At 34.4% G+C, this 22,132-nt stretch overlaps 1 protein-coding gene across 5 annotated transcripts in view; it reads left to right on the top strand.

Moving 5' to 3' along the window:
- The window catches only part of TAF2 (TATA-box binding protein associated factor 2), a 93,395-nt gene that overhangs the window by 36,956 nt on the left and 34,307 nt on the right, over nt 1–22,132 (top strand). For all 5 annotated transcript variants that reach the window (XM_046012182.1, XM_046012155.1, XM_046012163.1 and 2 more), the window contains 8 exons: nt 135–200; nt 1,378–1,630; nt 3,479–3,619; nt 6,703–6,813; nt 11,194–11,387; nt 12,013–12,152; nt 14,827–14,896; nt 21,801–21,910. In XM_046012182.1, the coding sequence (XP_045868138.1) occupies nt 135–200; nt 1,378–1,630; nt 3,479–3,619; nt 6,703–6,813; nt 11,194–11,387; nt 12,013–12,152; nt 14,827–14,896; nt 21,801–21,910 (1,085 nt within the window). The remainder of the gene's footprint in view (nt 1–134; nt 201–1,377; nt 1,631–3,478; nt 3,620–6,702; nt 6,814–11,193; nt 11,388–12,012; nt 12,153–14,826; nt 14,897–21,800; nt 21,911–22,132) is intronic.

The raw sequence follows: 22,132 nt of genomic DNA on the forward strand, positions 1-22,132 counted from the left end.
CATTCACTATCCCTTCTTCCTCAAGCTGTCTTACAACATTGCCTGAAGTTTTTATTTTGAACTTCATCTGTTCTTATCTCCTTTCTGAATTGAAAATGTCACAGTTTGTAAACTTAACTTTTCCCTGAATGTAGGAATAAGAAGAAAAAAATCCCACTCATGAATGGAGAAGAAGTTGACATGGATCTTTCTGCGATGGAGTAAGTTAGTTACTTGAGTTTAAGGATGTAATATATGCATTGTCGTTTGTCTCGTTACTACACACATCTAAAAGTATGTAAATGTGTTGAAATTGCTGCTTTTAAAACTTTGAAAATCCATAGAAATGCAGTGTTTCTCAAACTATAATGTGCATGTCATCACTTGCGGATCTTCTTAATATACAGTTTCTGATCTAGTGCTTCACTGGTGGGTCCTGATAGTCTGTATTCTAGGGAGCTCTCAGATGATCCAGGTTCTTTTTGTCTTTGGTCAAGGCTTCAGGGCATTTTGAGGCTCCCTGTGCTTTCAAAATACAATTTAAATATCACTGTTCTAAATTTTATGTGGTATTTACTGATTGCAGTATTTAATTTTTAAAAATACTATAATTCAGACTTCATTTTGCTCATCCATATTGTGCCTCTGTGTTTTTATTAAATATCTGTAATTATTTACGGGCTTGGTTGCCAAATATTACTGCTGTTTATATGCCATTTATATACTTTTTCCATATCAAGTGCCTTTCCTGTAGTAAGCACCCACTACTATTTGGTGAATTAAAGTAGTATTTTAGGTAGTGTCCTTTTGATGATGGTGTTGACATAGACTAGATTTTTTTAAACTGGGAGTTACTTTGACAAGTATGGGAGGATAAATTCATGATAGGCCTCTGAACTATGATTTCAGAACTTGCTATTTGAAAAAGATGATCATGAATCTAACATCTTTTTTTAAAAAGTATTAAAAGTCAGTTAATTTAGTAAAATAAATTCATTTCTTAGTCACAGATTGATTCCAAAAAATGATGGCGTTTATAGCCATAGTCAGGCTGTAGGCCATGGAATAAAGAAATTTGATCTCATTCTTTTTTTTCCACATTATATAATCACAAATCAAAATCCCCAAATTAATATTTTGAGATGGAATTTCTTTGTGACCACTGTCTTCTTATCCTTGGGGGATCTTTTAAGTAAGATTAGTAAAGATTAGCTATTGTGAGAAAGTTTGAAATACATTAAATATAATGAGAATGTTGTCAGTGTGATTAAAAAAATACAGTAAAAGTTCAGGCAGTCTTGAGTATTACATAGAGAAGAGAATCTGTTTAATAAATGCTTAGTTTTTATTTTATAAATATATAAAATTGAAACAAAAGAAAATTTTATTTTCTTTCAGTGCTGATTCCCCTTTGCTGTGGATAAGGATAGACCCAGATATGTCAGTGCTGAGGAAAGTAGAATTTGAGCAAGCTGATTTCATGTGGCAGTATCAGCTCCGCTATGAGAGGGACGTCGTTGCACAGCAGGAGTCCATTCTGGCCTTGGAGAAGTTCCCTACGCCAGCATCTCGCCTTGCACTCACTGACATATTAGAACAAGAGCAGTGTTTCTACCGAGTAAGAATGTCTGCTTGCTTCTGCCTCGCAAAGGTGAGATGATGCATAGTAGAAAGAAAACACGATTACTGCATTAAAAAAACAAAAAAAAAAAAACCAAAAAATTCTGATAATGAATTAACATTTACTGAAGTCTTTAATTTTACTTGGTAGCTGGTCCCTCAAAAGCTTTTTTCCAAATATGTTTAATAAGACTCATTCAAAAGGAAAATATTTTGATCTGAAAATAGATAATGCATTAAAAGTTTGTAATTGTCAGGGCTCCTGGGTAGCTCAGTGAGTTCAACCTCTGCCTTCAGCTACCGTCATGATCTCAGGGTCCTGGGATTGAGCCCTGCATCCATCCAGTTCTCTGCTCAGCAGGGAGCCTGCCTCTGTGCCTACTTGAGATCTCTCTCCCTCTGTCAAATAAATAAATAAAATCTTAAAAAAAAAAAAAGAGAATGAACTTTACCAGGAGTTCAGACCAAGGTTTAAAAAAAAAAAAATTTTTTTAATTGTCAGAACGAAAGTCAGATTTTTTTTTTTTAATTTTTTTTTTTATTTATTTGAGAGAGAGAGAGTGAGAGAGCACGAGAGGGGAGGTCAGAGGGAGAAGCAGCCTCCCCATGGAGCTGGGAGCCTGATGTGGGACTCGATCCTAGGACTCTGGGATCATGACCTGAGCTGAAGGCAGTCGCTCAACCAACTGAGCCAACCAGGTGCCCCGAAAGTCAGATTTTAAATTCAAAGAGGATTGTTCACCATTTTATTGAATTGCCAAACCCATCCTGTTAAAGCACAGAATGCATTTGGGAAGAAATTCCTTAGTTTGACTGGTGCTTTAGGTTAAATATTATAGGAAATCAGTTCATCTTAACTATTCTGTGTGGTGATTATTTCATGTTGGTTTGGGTTTAGTAACCAATATTAGTGATACATAACTTAAAATGATAGGTTCTATAATTTCACACGCTAGAAAAGTTAATTTATTAAGAAAACTAAATATTTTCCTTTAGATGCAAAAAAACTGAAGGTAGAACAAATGAAAACCAAAAAAACGCAGACAAAAATTTGGCCAGAAATACTGGGTTCCAGGTATTTAAAAAAAATCTTGATATAGGTTCATTCGCATTTAGTGGCAGCCCTGCCTTCCTCACTGCTAAAATCCATTTGCCTAGCATCTCCGAAGATTATAATGGTTAGATTCGTTTTGTCTTTAATGGTCACTGTTGAGTAGTTATATTGCTACATCCTGCTCAGAAATGTGAGGGACAACATGGTATTCTTTGATAGATCATCAGCTAAGGATATAATTTCATTACTTTTATAAAGATCTTTGTGATTCTTACATGCTAAATTCTTAGCAGGTCCATGAAGTTATAGACTGTTACTTAAAATTATAAATTATTCTTTTCAGACATAATTTCTATATACTCTAAAAGTTTCAGTAGCAGTATTTGGTTTTTCTGTAGAGCATTCTTGCAGACTTAAACATTAGCACTGTACTTGGCTTATTTTTCAGTTAGGGTAGACTTTAAAACCTTATTTAAAATTCATGATGATGATTCTATTTGATAATTTGAAGTGTTAGAATTATATTTTCTTAAATGAAAAGGACAAACTTACTCAGAATAGACGCCTTTTGCAAATATGTTTTTTTTAAACATAGCAGAATGCTCTAACTTACGAATTACAGAAAATACAAGTATACATAAGAATTGGGGGGGAGGTGAGTTAATTTTTTTTGGAAATGGTAATAAAAGGCTAAAATATATTAAATTTCTGAGAATTGAAATTGTTGAAAACAAATCCAGTTGTATTAATATATTTTAAGAAGTTATTTATTTAAAAATGTGTTTTCAGTGGTAATGGAAATAACTTCATTCTAATTATTTGCAGATTGCAAATTCAATGGTGAGCACATGGACAGGACCACCAGCCATGAAGTCACTCTTTACTCGAATGTTTTGTTGCAAAACTTGTCCAAACATTGTGAAAACAAACAACTTTATGAGCTTTCAAAGCTATTTTCTACAAAAGGTACAGTTTACTTTCTACTTTGTTATAATTGTTTTTTGCTGTTATCTGTGTATCTCAGTTTAACTTGGGGACTATTTAAATAACAGGTGTGTTTACTTTTTTATAAATTGTTTGCCTTTGTTCTATTTTTAGTTCTTCAAAAATGTTCCCCAGGGGCACCTGGTGGTGCAGTTGGTCAGGTGTTTGCCTTCAGCTCAGGTCATGATCCCAGGGTCCTGGGATCGAGCCCCGAATCAGGCTCCCTGCTCAGTGCGGAGTCTGCTTCTCACTCTGCCCCTCACCTGCTCATGCTCTCTCTCTCTCAAAATCAAATAAAACCAAAAAAAAAAAGTTCCCCAAATTTTAATTGATTATTCATTGAGATTATGAGCTGTGTGTAAGTAGCTATCAACATTTATACTAAAGTAAACAGAAATGGATAATTTGACCTTTTGGTTGCTCATATAGGGGATGGAGGTATGGGTGAGTCCTTCTGACAGCAGTCCTTCCAGAATGTGGACTACCCTTCTGAAACGGACAAGTACATAGCCATCTCTGGTTTCAGTCTTAGCTCTGCTCTCACTAGCAGTTTGCACGAGGATAAGTTTCTTAACCCTATAAGCCTCAGTTTACTCAATTATAAAATTTGTCTTTTTAAAAATCAAATAGACTAAGTATATAAAGTGTTTTTACACTATATCAGAAATTTTTCTATATATGATATAGAAAGTCACAGTGGTGTGATGGTGTCACTGTTTAGGAAGGGATATGGGAATGGCAGGATTTTCAACATTTGGGCAATTTGCAAATCACTTGTAAAATGTTTTGATTGATTTAATGATGATGATGATGATGAAGATGAAGATGAAGGCAGGGGTGCCTGGGTGGCTTGCTCAGTTAAGCATCCACCTCTTGATTTTGGTTGGCTCAGTTTGTGATCTCAGGGTCATGAAATCGAGCCCTGCATCAGATTCTGTGCTAGGTATGGAGCCTGCTTAAGATTCTCTTTTTCCCTCTCCCTCTGTTCCTCCTCCTCCTCCTCCTCCTCCTCTCTCTCTCTCTCTCTCTCTCTCTATATATATATATATACACACATATATGTATATGTATATATGCTCTCTAAAAAACCAAAATATGTAATAAAGGCAGAGTTCAGATTAAGTTTTCTAGATTAAACTAGAAAGAAGAATGAAGTTGAAGTAGAAAAAACTAACAAAGCCTATTTAATAATTTTGGTGTTGAGGAGTGGGAGAATGACATGTAATGGATAAAGCAGTGGGTTAGTTTTGTATAAAGGAAGAAGAAACTTGAGGCATGTTTGGCACAGAGAAAGGAATCTGTGGAAAGGGTGAGATGAAATATTCAAGTGGGAGCAAGTAAATGTAAAAAAGAGAAGGCGAAGTCAATTCTAAAGATACAGGAGTGGGTGGGATGCAGTTGGGAGGTTTATTTTAGAAAAGATAAGAACATTCCTTTTTCTGAGGCAGGTGGAAAGCAAATTGGAAGTGGGTGAAATGATAAATGTTGAGGGGGTTGTTAGGTAAGGTGAGATTTATATGTGATAGTGGGAGAAGGAAAAGATTACCTAGACATATTGAGATACCTACTGAAAATAGATGTCATGATATAATTAGAGCGAATTTCATCAGCAGAACAGATTCAGGATGAACCAGGTTTTGGGAAAGCCAATATTGGTGTGATCAAAGAAGTCGAGGTGGCATGTCATTTTAAAGGACTGAACATTCTCTAGTACTTAACTTGTTGCTCAGCTCTCTCTTGCCATTTCACTAATTCATGGTATGGAGACAAGTTAATTTCTGTGTCTACCTAGAATGTTCCCTTCATTGTGCCATTGTGTCCGTATACCTTACATTGTGTTTCATATTGGGATGTGTGTCCCATTAGTGAGAGGGATGAAATCAATTTGTAAGTTTTGGTTGGTTGGTTGGTTTGTTTTTAAAAAAAATAGTAGGCAGTATAGAAGACAACATATCTTATAAGGGTAGGTATAAAGTGTTTGTGGTTTTAATTAGTATACATGACATTTGTGTGTGTGTAGATTAGGATGTAAATGTATTTCTTACTGTGGGTTGCAGTCAAAAAAGTTGGAAAAGTAATGCTTGTAGACCAGTTTCTTTCACATAATACTTTGGTGCCAAAAAAGACTGAGAAAAGATTACTGTAAGTCAAACCTGAGTCCCTTAAGGGCAGAACAGGCATAGGACAGGTATTTCTGTGGAAAAGAGCCTTTCCTTCCATTCTTAGGGCACAAATAGTCTTTTATTACATCGTGGTAACACTGACGGTCTTATCGCAAAGACCTTCTTAAGCAAAGGAGCTTACGCTTTTTGTCCTGCAGTTTGGAAGATGCTGTTAGTTTGAATCAGATGAGAGCATAGTCCAAATCTCCCTGGGTACTGAGGACTGTGATGACTTCATCTGTGGTTCTTTCTTGAGTTTAAATAGCTTGGTTTTACTGGTAAAGGTTACCACTGTGTGAGTCAGGTTTCCACTTCTTTAGGAAAATTCCCTGTGAAAATCTGGAAAGGGAAAAGTTAGGCTGGATTTTAGATAATTTACTATTTTTCTTTAGGTTGAGTGGGGTGGTACTGCAGAATCAGTGTCTCTCAGACTCATGATCTCTTTCCTGTCTGTCGCATGCTTCCAGCCACTGTATCATCTAATCCTCAACATGGTTGTGAGGAAGCAAGGCTCTTAACTAGGCAGCTGGCTAAAATAATCATCTTGGTAGTAGAGTAGGACTTGAAGAATAGTCTGTCTTAGTGTTAAAACCCATTTCTTTTCCACTGTAAGACACAGAACTGCATTTATATAATTAATATGACATATACTTTACTTCACCAAATGAAGACATAGGCACACAGGCTACAGACTACGCTCCCTTTGGTTTGTTACTCTGCTCTCTGTTGCAACGTGTCACATGTTCCCAGTGAGAAGGGGTGGGAATTAGAGGGTTAAGCGCCATCCAGATATACCTAGGTCAGTCCTGGAGTAACCATTTTTTGCATATACTAAAATGAATTGTAGTAACAGAAGAGGTTATTATATGCTTAAAAAGTTTTTTTTCTATTTTTTTTTTGTAGACTATGCCAGTTGCAATGGCTTTATTGAGAGATGTTCACAACCTTTGTCCCAAAGAAGTCTTAACATTCATTTTAGACTTAATCAAGTACAATGACAACAGAAAAAATAAGGTAAGATACTTTAACGAATATTATAAAACTACCTAGTGACATTTTGTTCTTAAAGAAATATTTAGACTGTGAAATCATTGTTGAGTCCATGGTACTTGAAATTTCTTGAGAATATATACAGTATATATTTGTTATATAATACACAAATATGATTTATTATAATAACCAGTGGAAGACAACCCAAGATTAGTTGTTTGTTTGTTTGTTTGTTTGTTTTAATTAGTTGTTTTTTTACATGTTCCTCATACCTGTTGCAATGTGGATACAGTAGTGTATCAGATTTCAGGAAGCCAACTAAAACTTGATTTGGTGAAGTCTGACAGCTCAGTTATTTTTTATTCCTTTTTCTATTGCCATGTGATACACAGAAAACAGTTCCCTCTAGGGCTAATATATTCATTAATAAATTTAACTTTTTTTGTTCTTTACTATTATGTATGTTTATTAATTTATTTAGCAAATAGCTGTTGAGTGCTGTGCTTCAAAAATCATTTCATCTTGTAATTCTAACAGTCAGCAAATGGTTTTGAAAATACATGCTATGCTAGGCAATACACTGTGCTAAACAGAAAGAAGAGTTGGTAGGTGGTACCAGAATTTTGTTTACTCATTAAACATCTCTTGAACAACTGCTGTATTTCACAGTTTGATTCTGGACCCTCACAGATTCAACCTAATGGGGAATCAGACAAGTAAACAGTTAATAGTCATCCATAGTGGAAATATGTTTAGACTTTTCTAGGGCAATTCAAAGAAAGTAGTGCCTTCCAAAGGGTATAGAGAGAAAAACTCAGGGAAGTTTTGTATACAAGTGGTAACTTTCAAACTGAGTCCTAAAGATGAATAGGATTTTCCCAATGTTATTCCAGGAAGAAGGAACAGGACATGTAGACACATGTATCTGATATGGCAGATAAGTCAAAATCATGAACAGTTAATGAAACATTGCAATAGTAAAGAAAAAGTGACAAGTATGTTTATTAAAAAATGGTGATTGGTAATGAAAATCAGGAAGACCAATTTTTCCTCAAGTCAGTAGAATAATACTCAAATGATTTAAGCTAAAAAGAGTCCTTAAAAAATTAGTACTTTAAAAATACATTATAGTTGATAGACTTTTTCTTTCCATTTTTGAATACTCTTAAAAAATTTTCAGGGGCGCCTGGGTGGCTCAGTGGGTTTCGGCTCAGCTCATGATCCAAGGGTCCTGGGATCGAGCCCCGAATTGGGCTGTCTGCTCAGCAGGGAGCCTACCTCCCCTTCTCTCTCTGCCTGCCTCTCTGCCTACCTGTGATCTCTCTCTCTCTGTCAAATAAATAAATAAAATCTTAAAAACAAAATTTTTATAAGATTCTTTCCTAGTCTTCTGGTTTGTTTTGACTTTGATTTATAGTATTCCTTTCTTCCTCTACACATGAATTTCTTTTATTTGAAGATATAAGGTTAGAATTTCAGAAGATATCAAATCAAAATTATATTCAGATGGAAGGGGGAAATACTTTGCAAAATTGTTTATGTCAGTTCTTGTTTCAGGGGGTTGCTTATATAATTAAAATCATGGTAGCCCCAGTATAATACTTTTACTTTGTAAAGTGATTTCACCTACTTTAATTTCTTTAAACCTTACTTATTTTGGAGTTACAAATGAAAGAAGAACACAGAGGTTGAGAGTTGAAAATGACACAGTAAGTGTAATCTGGGAATTGTGCGGTGAGCTGTCGCCACCCATCTGTTTGGTGATCTTTTTAGTGCACCATGCTACTTTATATGATGCTGTCATCCATGTCCTCATTTAGGATTTTGTAAGGTGCATACTGACATTACAAAATTTTACACTTCCATTATTTTTTTTGCAGAACAACGTACGACTCAGTTTCTTGTAACTTTGAGAAGAAGGCTAATCGGGTGTTATAGTTAGTGGCTGTAAGATTAGCATACTAATCTTGGAAGATATTAAGGATAGAATAAATACAATAATGATAACAATAGTAATAATAAAATAAGCTGTTTTTTGTGTGTTCCATGGCCAGTACCAAAACATGTATAATCTAATATGATTCTAATCAGATATCTGAGATAGAGACTATTATCTCAATTTCCCTTTGAGGAGATTAGAAGCTAATAAAGATTCACCTTAGGGTAATAAGCCACATGTGTAGAAATGCCAAAAAGAAGTTGGGAATCAGTGGAAAATATTTAAAATTTTTTTAACATCTCGTTAAATGGATAGAGTATGAAATTCAGTACTCTGGGTAAGTTTTCAAGAAGTCTGAAATTAAGCCCCCTTAAAGCCTCTTTATTAGCTATGTTCTATGATAATCTTTTATACATATATATGAATTTCTAATAATATATGTTTATGGAATTTCTGTTTTGTTAATTACAGTACACAGAACATGGATTGAACTATTCTTGATTCCCAACAATCACTGTTAAAAACATCAGTCAGTCTTTGCTATAATACCCTGATACTGATGCCTTCAGGTTTTTTTTGTTTTGTTTTTTTGTAGGAATTTTCGCTATACCGAATACCTCCTACCTTCCATGTGTTCTGCAAATTATTTCTTCTTCTTTGTCTCTTATAACCTTAAGGTGATCAGATAATCTAGCTTGTTCAGTTAGGATTATAGTAGCTGTGAAAATTGGATGTGGTCAGAGGGATAAATGTTAAATCTTTTTGGTTTCCCTAGTTCACCCACTCCCCCTTCTCATTTTTTTTTTTTTAAGGTTTTATTTATTTATTTGACAGAGAGAGAGATCACAAGTAGGCAGAGAGGCAGGCAGAGAGAGAGGGGAGGAAGCAGGCTCCCTGCGGAGCAGAGAGCCCGATGTGGGGCCTGATCCCAGGACCCTGGGACCATGACCTGAGCCAAAGGCAGAGGCTTTAACCCACTGAGCCACCCAGGCTCCCCGTCCCCATCTCATTTTTAATTTCCAAGTTCATTCTGTGAGTTGAATACTTCAGTCAGAAATAGCAGTTAAGTAAATGGACTCTTACTTTGGTGGCAAAGTAGTTATCAGAAGATAATAATGAAGCTATCTGAATATTTGAAGAAAACTGGTAATTTGAATAATCTCTGAATGGAAAGGGTCTTTCTAAATTGGAAACAAGACTTAGAACCTGGAAAAGAAAAGGTCGATAAATGCCACAATGTTAAAACAAAATTAGGCTGACAAAAATCCATGATTGTTTTCCCTGGCTCGAGAGGGAAAAATTAGGACTTTTAGAGATTAAAGTTTTAGGGATTACTTTTGCAATCATGAAAATGATTTGAAAACAAAACTTGGTCCATAGTGAACATGTGTGGAGTATTTTTTCTTTGATTTTGTTTTTTTGTGTGTGCCTTATTTTTTCTGCCCAGTACCTGAACATAGGCACGTGTTGGGATTCTGTTGCTAAAACTGTCATTGTGAACTTCTGCCTCCACCATGGAAGTCACGGGACAGGTGCTCCCCCTCTGTCCCCTGGCAGTTTGTGTTGCTGTACCATATTCCCATTGATATAAAACTGTACCGTATTCCCACTGATGATAAAATTAATTGTTCCATATTCAAATTCCCAGGCTAAATCAAGCCACCCTAGATTGCCTTTCAATAAATTGTTTCTCTGGGAATTGACTGGGGTATGGATTTAGAAATTGTTTTGGATGTTTGTCTCCTCTCCTATCTCTGCTTCTCTTGCTAGATCTCCTGTTTGTACCTCATGTCTTCTACACCAGGCCTCCAGTTTCCTTTTCTTTTTACTTTGTATCTTCCTTTTTGCTTAGAATTTAAGGAACTTTTTTCAATTTTATATTCCAATTTAATTTTGATTCTGAATCTCTGCATATTTTTTCTAATCTCTGCATATTTTTTATTTTTAAAATGTTACGCATTTGGAAGGCATACCTTTGGTTATTTCTCAGACAATGTTCTTGATAGATTTTGGATTTTCTTCCCCCTTACCAGTGTTCTTTTCCTTGCAAACTCTTTCCAACAGGTTGCTTTTCTTCCTTTTGTTTGTTCTGGTCTTCTGTTTTTATGTTGATGCTTTCCTTAAATATCTGGTGATTCTTGATTATAAATTTATATGTGAGAATAGAGCTAAACAGCTGATTTCAAGCTGTGTGTTACCAGTAGGCTTTGTGGCTTGTGGTCTTCCTGTGAGAGGAATCTAACTAGGTTATTCTTATATGCAGTAAATACTGGTTGAGGAAACTAATGTATTACTAATTGGTGTGTTACTCTTTTTCCTAATGTATAACTACACAAAAGACATAGTTAAATAATTACCAGAGAACTCGCGTATGTTTTCTGATATATTGTTTTGAAGTTATAAATATTTTATTAATTTTTGAACAGAAGTGTGAATTTTGTTTCTTGCGATTATTTTTGGCTTAGTTTTCAGATAACTATTATCGTGCTGAAATGATCGATGCCCTTGCCAACTCTGTTACGCCTGCAGTCAGTGTGAATAATGAAGTTCGAACTTTGGACAACTTAAATCCAGATGTGAGACTCATTCTTGAAGAAATCACCAGGTTTTTGAATATGGAAAAACTTCTTCCAAGTTATAGACACACTATCACTGTCAGGTATAATAAAAGTTGCTTGCTTTTATAATAGAAATTATTCTAATTATAGGAAATACAGTAAAGTAAAAGGAGAAAATTAAAATCCTTTATCATTGTTTCATCACAGATGTATTTTTAGTACTTTGGAGAATGGCCTTCTAAATTTTTCATCTTGTAACTAAATACATTTTTAATTATGTGATACATATTGTATATATAAATTTTTGTATTCTACTTTTATCACAACACTTTCTCATGTCATCCGAAGTTCTTCATGAGCATTATTTTTGATGTCTGGAAAATGTTTTTATCCCACTGGATATAATATAAACATCTCTGTATTATTAAGCTTCTTATTTAGATGACTTTAGTGCTGTCAACTTGTTTGTATATGGCTATTAAAAACTTGTTTCTTTAGGAGTTTGCTAAAAAAAAAGTTGATCCAGTAGTTCAGATATCATCAGTTCTCACTTTTATGATATTCTTGACTAAATTATTGCAAAAAATTAATGTTACAAAATTAAAAGATTCAGATCACATCCGTATTTCAGTTTGCTGTTACAGATTGATTCCTAATGTCTGGGAAACAAGTTTGATTCGATATATTTTTATGGAAATATTTAACTGCAGGTGCTCTTTTTCCTAGTTGTTTGAGAGCCATACGAGTGCTTCAGAAGAATGGACATGTTCCAAGTGATCCGGCTCTTTTTAAATCTTATGCAGAGTATGGCCACTTTGTAGACATCAGGATAGCAGCTTTGGAAGCAGTTGTTGATTATACTAAAGGTAATGCTTTAGAAGCATATGTGCATATCAGTTTAGAAGGAAATGTTTATTAAATATTCAAGGCCATCTTAGTTATTGGGGTTTCCTATTACATAATAGGTTTTTAAATTTTAAATTCTTTAGAAAGAATTTTTGATAAATGTAGAACTTGCATAAGAATAAGTGAGGGAAAAGAATAAAATTAGAGATAGGTATCTTTGGTCTTTCTAAGGAGTCAGTGGTATTACTCCCTAGCTTTAATTACACGTTATTAAAACTAGAAGAAGATTTTTGGGAAGTTTCTAACTGAGGACTCAAGAAAACATCTTGTACCTTAGAACAGGCTTCATGAAATTGAAAAAAATGTAAGAGCAGAAAGTGACTAAGAGAATATTGTGTATTCAAAACATTTATACAGGGCAGAAAAATAAAGAGATGAAAATATTAAGAATTCAGTCAAGAAGAGTAGAACAGGTAGCAGAAAAACAATAATCCAAAATAGAATACTTTGAAAGAGTAAAATGAAACTTCTTAAGCTAAAATCTGAAAAATTTAAAATTTTAAGGTTATAGAAAAGTATATAAGTTCCTAGAATATCAGAATCTAGTTATTGCACAGGATAAAAAAATAATGATTTACCTGTGGCCTGTGACTTCTTCAGAATATGAAGAGTTCAACAGATAGTGAACAAAGGGCTAATGTAATGTTTAGGGAAAAGTACAATCCTACCTTCTCTTTTTGCCAGTCTTAAAGATTTAGAAGTACATCTCCTTTGTAACAGTCTTTAAAACAAAATTCCCAAAGAATTTTCAACTGAGCTGGAAGTGAATCAAGTAGTAACTCAAGATTGAAGAAAGTGTGAAATGAAAGACCCAGTGATGAATGACTATGCCTGTAAAAAAAAAAAAAAACAACAACTAGAACTAAACTTAAATATTTGTTAATGGCATGGTTAGAAAATTTAATGCAAATTTCAACCATAATTTGTCTTTTATAAAAGATTTATTTATTTTGGTGGGGTGGAGGGAGCAGAGAAGAGAGCATCTTAAGCAGACTTCACACTGCACAGGAGCCGCATGCAGGCTTGTTCGCATGACACTGAGACCATGACCTGAGCCAAAACCAAGAGTCAGAGGCATAACTGACTGTGCCACCCGGGCACCCCTCCAAAATAATTCTTTATAATATGCAGGGGTGCCTGGGTGGCTCAGTCGGTTGGGGGTCTGACTTCGGCCCAGGTCATGATCTCCGGGTCCTGGGATTGAGGCCCAGTTTGGGCTCCTCGCTCAGCCGGGAGTCTGCTTCCACTCTCCTCCTCTCTTTGTCCCTCTCTTGCTCATGCTCTGTCTCTCTCACAAATAAATAAAATCTTTAAAAAAATTAAAAAATAATATGCAAATATAAGAACATATAATTTAATTTACATATAGAATTCCAGATCATACTAAAATTCGGGACGAGTAAAGAAGTTAGAGTATGTTATACTTCTCTTCTGACTTTGGAGAGAGGAAGGAGTGAGGGAAGTTCTTTAATAGATACTGGTTAATTTTTACATATTAGAGGAAATCTACTCAAATATTTATCATTTTTTTATAAATTTTAATAGAAGTATGTGTGTGTATAGTCAGAAATTATAAAGGTGTAGAACAAAATAGTGTATATTATATATGTTGGGCTAAGTTCAGAAAAGATGGTTATTTGTTCTTTTTATTGAGGGTAACAATAAATCTTTCTCTTAAGAAATGGCAGTGAAAATAGTGATTTTGTTTTAATGGATATTTTGTCAAGTAAAAAAAATGTAATCTGTCAGTCTCCTATTTTGTTTGGACATTTTACCGGTTTGTGAAATCTAGACATCCTGAGATCCATCAAATATGCCAGTATTCCCAACTTTCTTTCTCAAAATACATGAATGACGTTTACTGCCACATGAATATGAAGATTTCATGAATTAGTATTACCTGAAATGAAATAGAATGCTAATATTATGATTTCCAAAAGAATGCTAAGTTAATAAACATAATTGAGAGGTGCTTCAGTATTATCCATATATCTGGATCATTAGAAAGTAAAAAAATAGATCAGAAATAAAATTCTGATAGTAAAGGTTTTCAAATCATAAAAGCATAACTTGTTGAAAAGGTGAATGGAAATTGCTAATGAGTGTTTTTATCCAGGTTGTTTATATTTATAGCACTATGTTATGTTATCTTATGTTGAAAAATTAAGACTGCTCTTTAGTCTTAAGTGAAAGAAACCACTTGGGTAAAAATAGTATTTCATATGGTATACTGTAATTATAGTTGAGATACCAATGGGTATCAAATTTCCTGTTACTTTCCTGAGCATCTAGAAATAAAATTTATTTAAGTATATTTTGTCCATTTAGAGTTACTCATCTAATTTAGGGATCTTAAATTATAATTTTCTTTATGTTATTTTGTCATTGATTTGAGCATTAGCGAAAAATAGGCACTTGGTCCTGTTTTATGTTTTGGCTATATGTAGCACAATACCAGTAAAGTTTACAAAGTGGCCTGTTCATAACAAATGTAAGAAGTTGCCTACAGCCTTCAACTCTGATTTGAAATACAGCCAAAGCATTGCCCTAAATATTAAGTGTAAATCTCTCCTTGTCACTCATCATTTCATTTGTTAAAGTTAAAAACATACATTTCTTTATTTTTATTTTCAGTGGACAGGAGTTATGAAGAACTGCAGTGGCTACTTAATATGATTCAGAGTGACCCTGTACCCTATGTAAGGTTAGTTTTTGAGCTGTATTTTGATTTTGCAAGTCCTAAAGTAAACTGAGTAATCTTGGAAGATTATACATGGAACAAGTTTTTGTTATTTTTTAAAAATAGAGGACTATGTTATACATTTATTAATGTCCTTTTTAGGGTGCTTTTTTAAAAATTGAGTGTGCTGGGGCGCCTGAGTGGCTTAGTTGTTTAAGCGTCTGCCTTGGGCTCAGGTCATGATCTCAGGGTCCTGGGATCAAGCCCTGCTCAGCAGGGAGTCTGCTTCTCCCTATCCCTCTGCCGCTCCCCCCAGCTCCTGCATGCGCTCTCTCTCTCTCTAATAAATAAATAAAGCCTTTTAAAAAATGTATTTTGGAAGGGAGAGAGGCAGGCAGAGAGAGAGGAAGCAGGCTCCCTGCTGAGCAGAGAGCCCGATGCGGGGCTCAATGTGGGGCTCAATGTGGGGCTTCATCCCAGGACCCTGAGACCATGACCTGAGTCCAAGGCAGAGGCTTAACCCACTGAGCCACCCAGGGGGCCCTATAAAATATATTGTTATAAGCAAAGTTTATTTCCTGCAACTTTATATACAACTTCCATTGTAATTTAAAGAAAAGCTTATATAACAGTTTGTAGTGTACATGGAACATCCCTTATATATCCAAATTTATAATATCTCTATTGATTAATTCAGTCTATTTTACAAGTCATTGAGAGAAGTGTCTTGGTGTATCCCATTTGTTTCTTTCTATCTCCTATAAAATCTCCATTTTTAATACACAGACCTGGGATTTTAAAAAGTATAAGAGGAAAGTAGAGGAAAATCCCAGTCCTGACTTAGTAAGTTTTCATTTTTGTGTTTCTTCTAGTCTTCATTTCCTTCACTTCTATTGCTTTCTTTTTGCAAAGTAGGATCTTCATAGTGTATTTTTTATTAACATATAATTCATAGTTATTTGAATAGGATTAAATTTTTTACCTTTTCTGTCTTCCTTTCTTTGTATATATGAGACACTTAAATTTTTGTCATTTGTTTTAAGATTATGACTTCACAAAATAAAATTTGACTTGTGGGAAGTAATTTATAGTCATGCCCACTAGAAACAAGAACATAAACCTAGAGATGTTGTCTTACTAAACTTTATACGTAAGTTGGCAGATAACTGTTTTCTCCAAAAAGGTGTACAGGCAAACTGCTCTCTGCCCTTACTGAAAAGCATCAGGGCATGAGGAGTCCATGTAAGAGATTATAGTTCCGTAATAAAGACATTGTCTTTGACCAGTGTTAGTTTTTGAGATGGCTTGTAGCAGTGAGCTCTTGCTTAAGGGACCTTATTATCTCAGTGTTTTATTTCTATCTGTCTGTCTTTTTTTCAACTCTAACCATTTCAGTGTTTTTTTTTTTTAAACTTTTTTTTTTTTTTAAAGATTTTATGTATTTGAGAGAGAACAGAGCAAGAGAGAGTGAGCCAGGTGGTGGGTTATAGGGAGGGCACTGCATGGAGCACTGGGTGTGGTGCAAAAACAATGAATACTGTTACACTGAAAGGAAATAAAAAAAAAGAGAGAGAGAGAGAGTGAGCATGAACAGTGTGAGGCGCAGAGGAAAAGGGACAAACGGACACCCCACTGAGCAGGAAGCCGGATGTGGGGCTCCATTGCAGGACCCTGAGTTCATGACCTGAGCCGAAGGTAGACGCTTAACCAACTGAGCCACTCAGGTGCCCCCATTTCAGTGTTTTAAATGTTGCCTGCTATATGTGTATCTTCATGCAAAGTTTTGCTGTTAATATTTCATAGTTGATGATTTGTGATCTACATTGTATTTTAAATAATTTTTCTTTATGGTTGATGTGTACTAAAGGTATGGTTGACGTGGATAAAATGATCATCTGTTCTCAGGTTTATATTCAGATAAAAGAGGAGAAGCAGGAAACCAGCTTCATCTCTTACCTGACAAGAGTTCATGCATTTGAAAGTTTATAAGATCCTACTGATAGCAAGTAGGAACAGAAATTAAAAATAGAGTATAAACAAAGTATATCGTGTATATTTGTGTTTTCAATTCACAACATTGGAACTAACATTAAAGCGTGTATTTCTGAGATCATGGAACTGTGTTTTGAAGATCATTTTAGCAGATTGTAGTACTATATAATATTTGAAGTTTCTGTATTTCTAAATTATATACTATACAACCTGAATGATTGTTTTTGAAGTTCTGTTGTGGAACTATTAATAGCATTCAAATTTCAAGAGTACTGTTACTTACAATCTGAACTGAAAACCTTTTTAAAGATACAGTTCATGATTATATTTGACATTTTTCTTCTTAGTTGATCTGATTCATTTATATCATCAGGAATAGGGAAGCTCTTATTCTGTACTTAATATCATCTAGCCCATAGTTCTATTCATAGTTAAAAAATTCAGTGTGTCTTTAAAAATCTTTAATGTTAATTGTCAGAGGATAGAAGTATTACCATGTAACAGTTAATGTATGTGTGTATTTAGTATCTTGGCACATCTGTCCATATTTTTGTGTTTCTTCTTTGTTTTTAATACTTTGAATAGGAACCTCTGTCCTTTTCTCTTTGTTCCCATCATTACTCTTTCTCCGTTTTTCTTTTCTTTCTTTTAGGTTATAATTGACATGTAACATTATGTTAGTTTTAGGTGTATAACACGGTGATTCAGTATTAGTATATATTGGGAAATTGTCACCCCAATAAGTTCAGTAAACATCCATCACCATACATAATTACAGACTTTTTTTTTTATGATGAGAACTTTTAACATCTACTCTCTTAATAACTTTCAAATATGCAACATAGTATTAATAACTACTGACACCATGTTGTACATCACATCCCTGTCACTTATAATTGTAGTTTTGTACTTTTTGACCTGATTCACCCATTTTGCCCTCCTCCCTGTGCAACCACCAATCTGTTCTATTACTTTTTCTTAAACTCGTTAAGTAACTACAGTACAGATCCACCATATTCTGCTTTATTGATTGGATAGAATTCTTAGTCTTAAAGATGGGTAAATATTGGTGTCTGTCTTATAGTCACTGGCATTATTCTCTCCTACCCCAAACACAGCATTTTATTTTTATGGCCCTTGGTTGATTTTTAAGCTAATGATGAAATGGTCTTCAAGAAGACCTAAATTTTTTTTTAAAGATTTATTTATTTATTTGAGAGACAGAGAGAGGGAGAGAGAGAGTGGGGGAGGGACAAAGGGAGATAACCGCCAAGCAGACTACCCTCTGAGTGCGGAGACTGACACAGGACTGAGTCTCACAACCCATGAGATCATGACCTGAGCTGAAACCAAGAGTAGGATGCCTAACTGACCGAGCCACCTAGGTGTTCCAATAAGACTTAAATTTTAAAAATATATGTTGATTTTCTCTTTCTGTGTTTATTATTATATATGTCAGAATTACTGATTTTGGTAGAGTTAGATAAAGCTCTGAAGAATTTTAGGGTGAAACCTTAAAGTCTGGAGGAAAAAACCCCCAACTACCTATAATTACTCCTTGATGCTTTAGAGCTAAACTTGAAATTTCTTTCTGCAAGGATGCTTCCTTGATTCCTTCTACTAGATCATGTCCCTGAAGTCATAATCGCCCATAAAAATCCTACCGTTCTTCCTATACTAAAGAAATACCTCCTGTGTATATAAGTATTAATTTTATGGCTATAACTATTTGATTATTTTTGTCTCCCCCTTAGGAATATAAGTTCCAAAGAGACAGGGACCACATTTCCTTTTGTCACTGTATGTATGGAACATAACATTGTCCTTAGAAATAGTTGGTTCAATACATGTGAAATGAGTGACTGGATGTAATTTTTTCCTTTTTCCTCTAAACATCTGTATGGCTTTTTCCCTGATCATATGTATGTTTAACTTCATATGTTAAAGAGAAGTGATTTTATCTCTATGTTGACAACTATATACAGAAAAGAGTTTTAAGGTGTTTATTTTGAAATGTTGGGCAAGTTCTTAGTCTTTCATGTTGGCTTGATGTTTTAAATATAGTAATAGGGTTGTCCACTTTATTTGTATCATTTTCTTGCAATAGAAGACTTTCAGATTATAGGTTAGTTCTTCATTAAGGTATCTTGAGAATTGAAACTAAATAAATGCCCTTTAGATAACCTGTATGATCACCTGACCATTTACTAATGCTTTTTTCCATAAAGTTTGCTGTGCATTTCACATGTCTGATTAGACAGAGTAATAATCCAAAAAGGGAAAAGAAAAAAAATCTATATGCAGTAAATAAATCATTAAATCTGGGTGTTGTATTTTTTTTTTTTTTTTAGGATTTATTTATTTGACAGAGAGAAATCACAAGAGAGGCAGGCAGAGAGAGAGGAAGGGAAGCAGGCTCTCCGCTGAGCAGAGAGCCTGATGTGGGACTCGATCCCAGGACCCCGAGATCATGACCTGAGCTGAAGGCAGCGGCTTAACCCACTGAGCCACCCAGGCGCCCCTGGGTGTTGTATTTTTGAACTAAAATGAAATTTACATTTTTGAAAATTATAGTTTCCTTTCAGTAGGCATAACTTTTTTCTTTTTCTCTTTTTCATGATTTTATTTAAATTCAAGGTAGTTAACATACAGTGTAGTATTGGTTTCAGGGGCAGAACTTAGTGATTCATCACTGGGCATGACTTTTTTATTCCTATAAATTTGGAAAAATGCAAAATCACATTAAGAAGAAAACTTTAAATGGCCTATAATTATTTTAACCAGAAACACTTAACATTTTGGATTATTGCTTTCCAGTCGTTTCTATCCATGAATATACTTTTTATATGGATAGGAAGAACTATTAATTATATTCTTTAAAATGGATAGGAGTGTTTTAAAGATGACATGGAATTATCTTCTGGTTTTGGAATGAAGCATACGTATGATTATAGTCTATCAGTCCCTCAAGAGACACACATACATCTTGTGCTTCTTCTCATGAGAGATTTTGAGCATGTTTTTAGTTTTGATTTGAGTTTCTTATTGACAGTGATTTGCAGTAGATTGGACTGGCCCACCAAGAAGATTCTCAACTGTTTAGGGAAATAATACTATAAACCTGTGACTTTCTCGGGATTTGCTTTAGGTCTGTTCCAGTTGTCTGAAGCATATAAGCATATTCTGAATTTTTATATTTAATCTCTGTAAAATTAAGCATAAGATTTTCATTGTCTTCCCTTAAACTTTATCTCCTGAGTATTGCTTTGGGTATTTAGTCATTTATAGGTATTTCTTTGTAAAATCCTTTCTTCTATCATCTAAACTTTAGAGAAACACAAAGCTTTTGAAGAAATGTTTAATTTGATAATAGTAATACATGTGCTGATCATTATTGCTCTTTTAGTGACCGTTTCAAAGATACCCTCTGTTTCATCTTTACAGTTCATTGGCACAGCTCTAAAGAGTTTGTGATGATCTGAGTAAATGCCATAAAGTTTTATTAGTTGGGCGCTACCACTTTGGTCTTTGGGGATAACTGAGAAAGCAGCGTAATAGAAACTTAAGTTTTCTTCTTAATGCAGACTTAAAGTATAACAACATGAACAAACTCATCCATATTTTTAAAGGTTGTTTACCCGTATTATTGATCTATTCTTACATAGAGATTCTGAGGTCCTTAAGGATAGAAATTGTGTTTATATATAAAGGTTTGAAAATATGCATATGAAATATCCATGAGGATGTGTATCCCCTTTCATATTCCCTATCTGTAAATTGCATCTATAACTCCATTTCGCTTTTTGTTCTCAAAGCTTTACAGTAGTCTTTTTATTTTATACAGTCTTAAAATATCAAAGCACAAGAGGATGTTAAAGTGGGAGTCCACATCTTCCAGTTTTACAGACATAAAATTGAAGCCAAGAGGGGTTAAGTATCTTAATCTGCAGCCTATTTGTTCCACTTTCCTCCCATCTCTTCAAGTACAAATCCAGTTCGATGCCTTACCACCAACAATTAAATATAAAAACTGCCTGAGTTCACCTTTAAGGTTTTGCTAATCTCATTTGTAATTACAACCTAAGTTTCTTCTCCAGTTATATCCAAGTATTCCATTACTCTGTGGTCTTGAATCTCTTAGGCCTGGGCCTGGCTCTTATCCCTGCACTAAATTTAGTTAGACTACTGCCATAGCTTCCTTGCTTTTCGTTTTCTTTCTCTATCGTCTTTCTTTAGTGTCTCCTACACATAGCTTTGGACATTTTCTTTTTCAGATTTTGTTTCGGTCACACAACCCTATTTTTAGACCACTCCAGAAGTGTTCAGATGGCCTCTCACAGGAGATAACTCCCAGTAGCGGCGTTTAACTGTTACCAGCATGAGGATGCTTTTACTAATTAACTCCTCTAAACTTCAGCTCATTTTGAGGAAACCTTTTTTTGGTCTCCATATTTTGAGTGCTTCTGCACATTTCCATGCTTTAAAAGGTACTATAATAATGAAGTGTATATTCATTTTATTACCTCAGTGTAGGCTTCTTGGTTTCTTGGTCCATATGTAATTTTTTCTTTTTGCCCCATTTTAAGATTTTTGTATTTACTGACCAGTCTTTTCTTTAAAATTTTTCTAAGGAGAATAAAATGCTCATTTTAGAAATGAAATGGGAAAGGTTGGTTAGGAATAAATACAGTCAGGTTTTAAAGGACCTCCTTGTACACTAAGGTAATTTTAGAAAGAACAAACCCACCAGAATCTTTCCAGTGAAAAAACAATAGTAAATATTATGTGTGAAGTAATGTCTTTTGAAGTTAAATTAAACTTAAACACAAAGATAAATCTAAGAAGAGATGATAAAATAGGAAGGAGATACTACAGATAATATTCAAATGTTTTTAGTTCATGGTCAGCAAAAGTTTGATTTTTCTTCATCTTTCAGACATAAGATTCTAAACATGTTGACAAAGAACCCGCCATTTACTAAGAACATGGAGTCTCCATTATGCAATGAAGCCTTGGTAGATCAACTTTGGAAACTTATGAATTCTGGTAAGAATTTTTAAAAAAATTTATTATCAGAGTATTTTCATGTTACAAGTTTCAGTACTTAAAGAACTATGGTTAATTTTTTATCATTTTTTTTAAAGACAGATACTTACCACATCTGCCTTCACAGTGGTGAGCGTGGTGACATTTACTAAGGATCTGTTCACTCCCTTTGCCTCACAAAGTGGTTGAGGAAAGAAAAATATTAATTTATATGAAAGTATC

The sequence above is a fragment of the Meles meles genome, chromosome 1, assembly GCF_922984935.1.
Source record: "Meles meles chromosome 1, mMelMel3.1 paternal haplotype, whole genome shotgun sequence".
Classification (NCBI taxonomy): Eukaryota; Metazoa; Chordata; class Mammalia; order Carnivora; family Mustelidae; genus Meles; species Meles meles.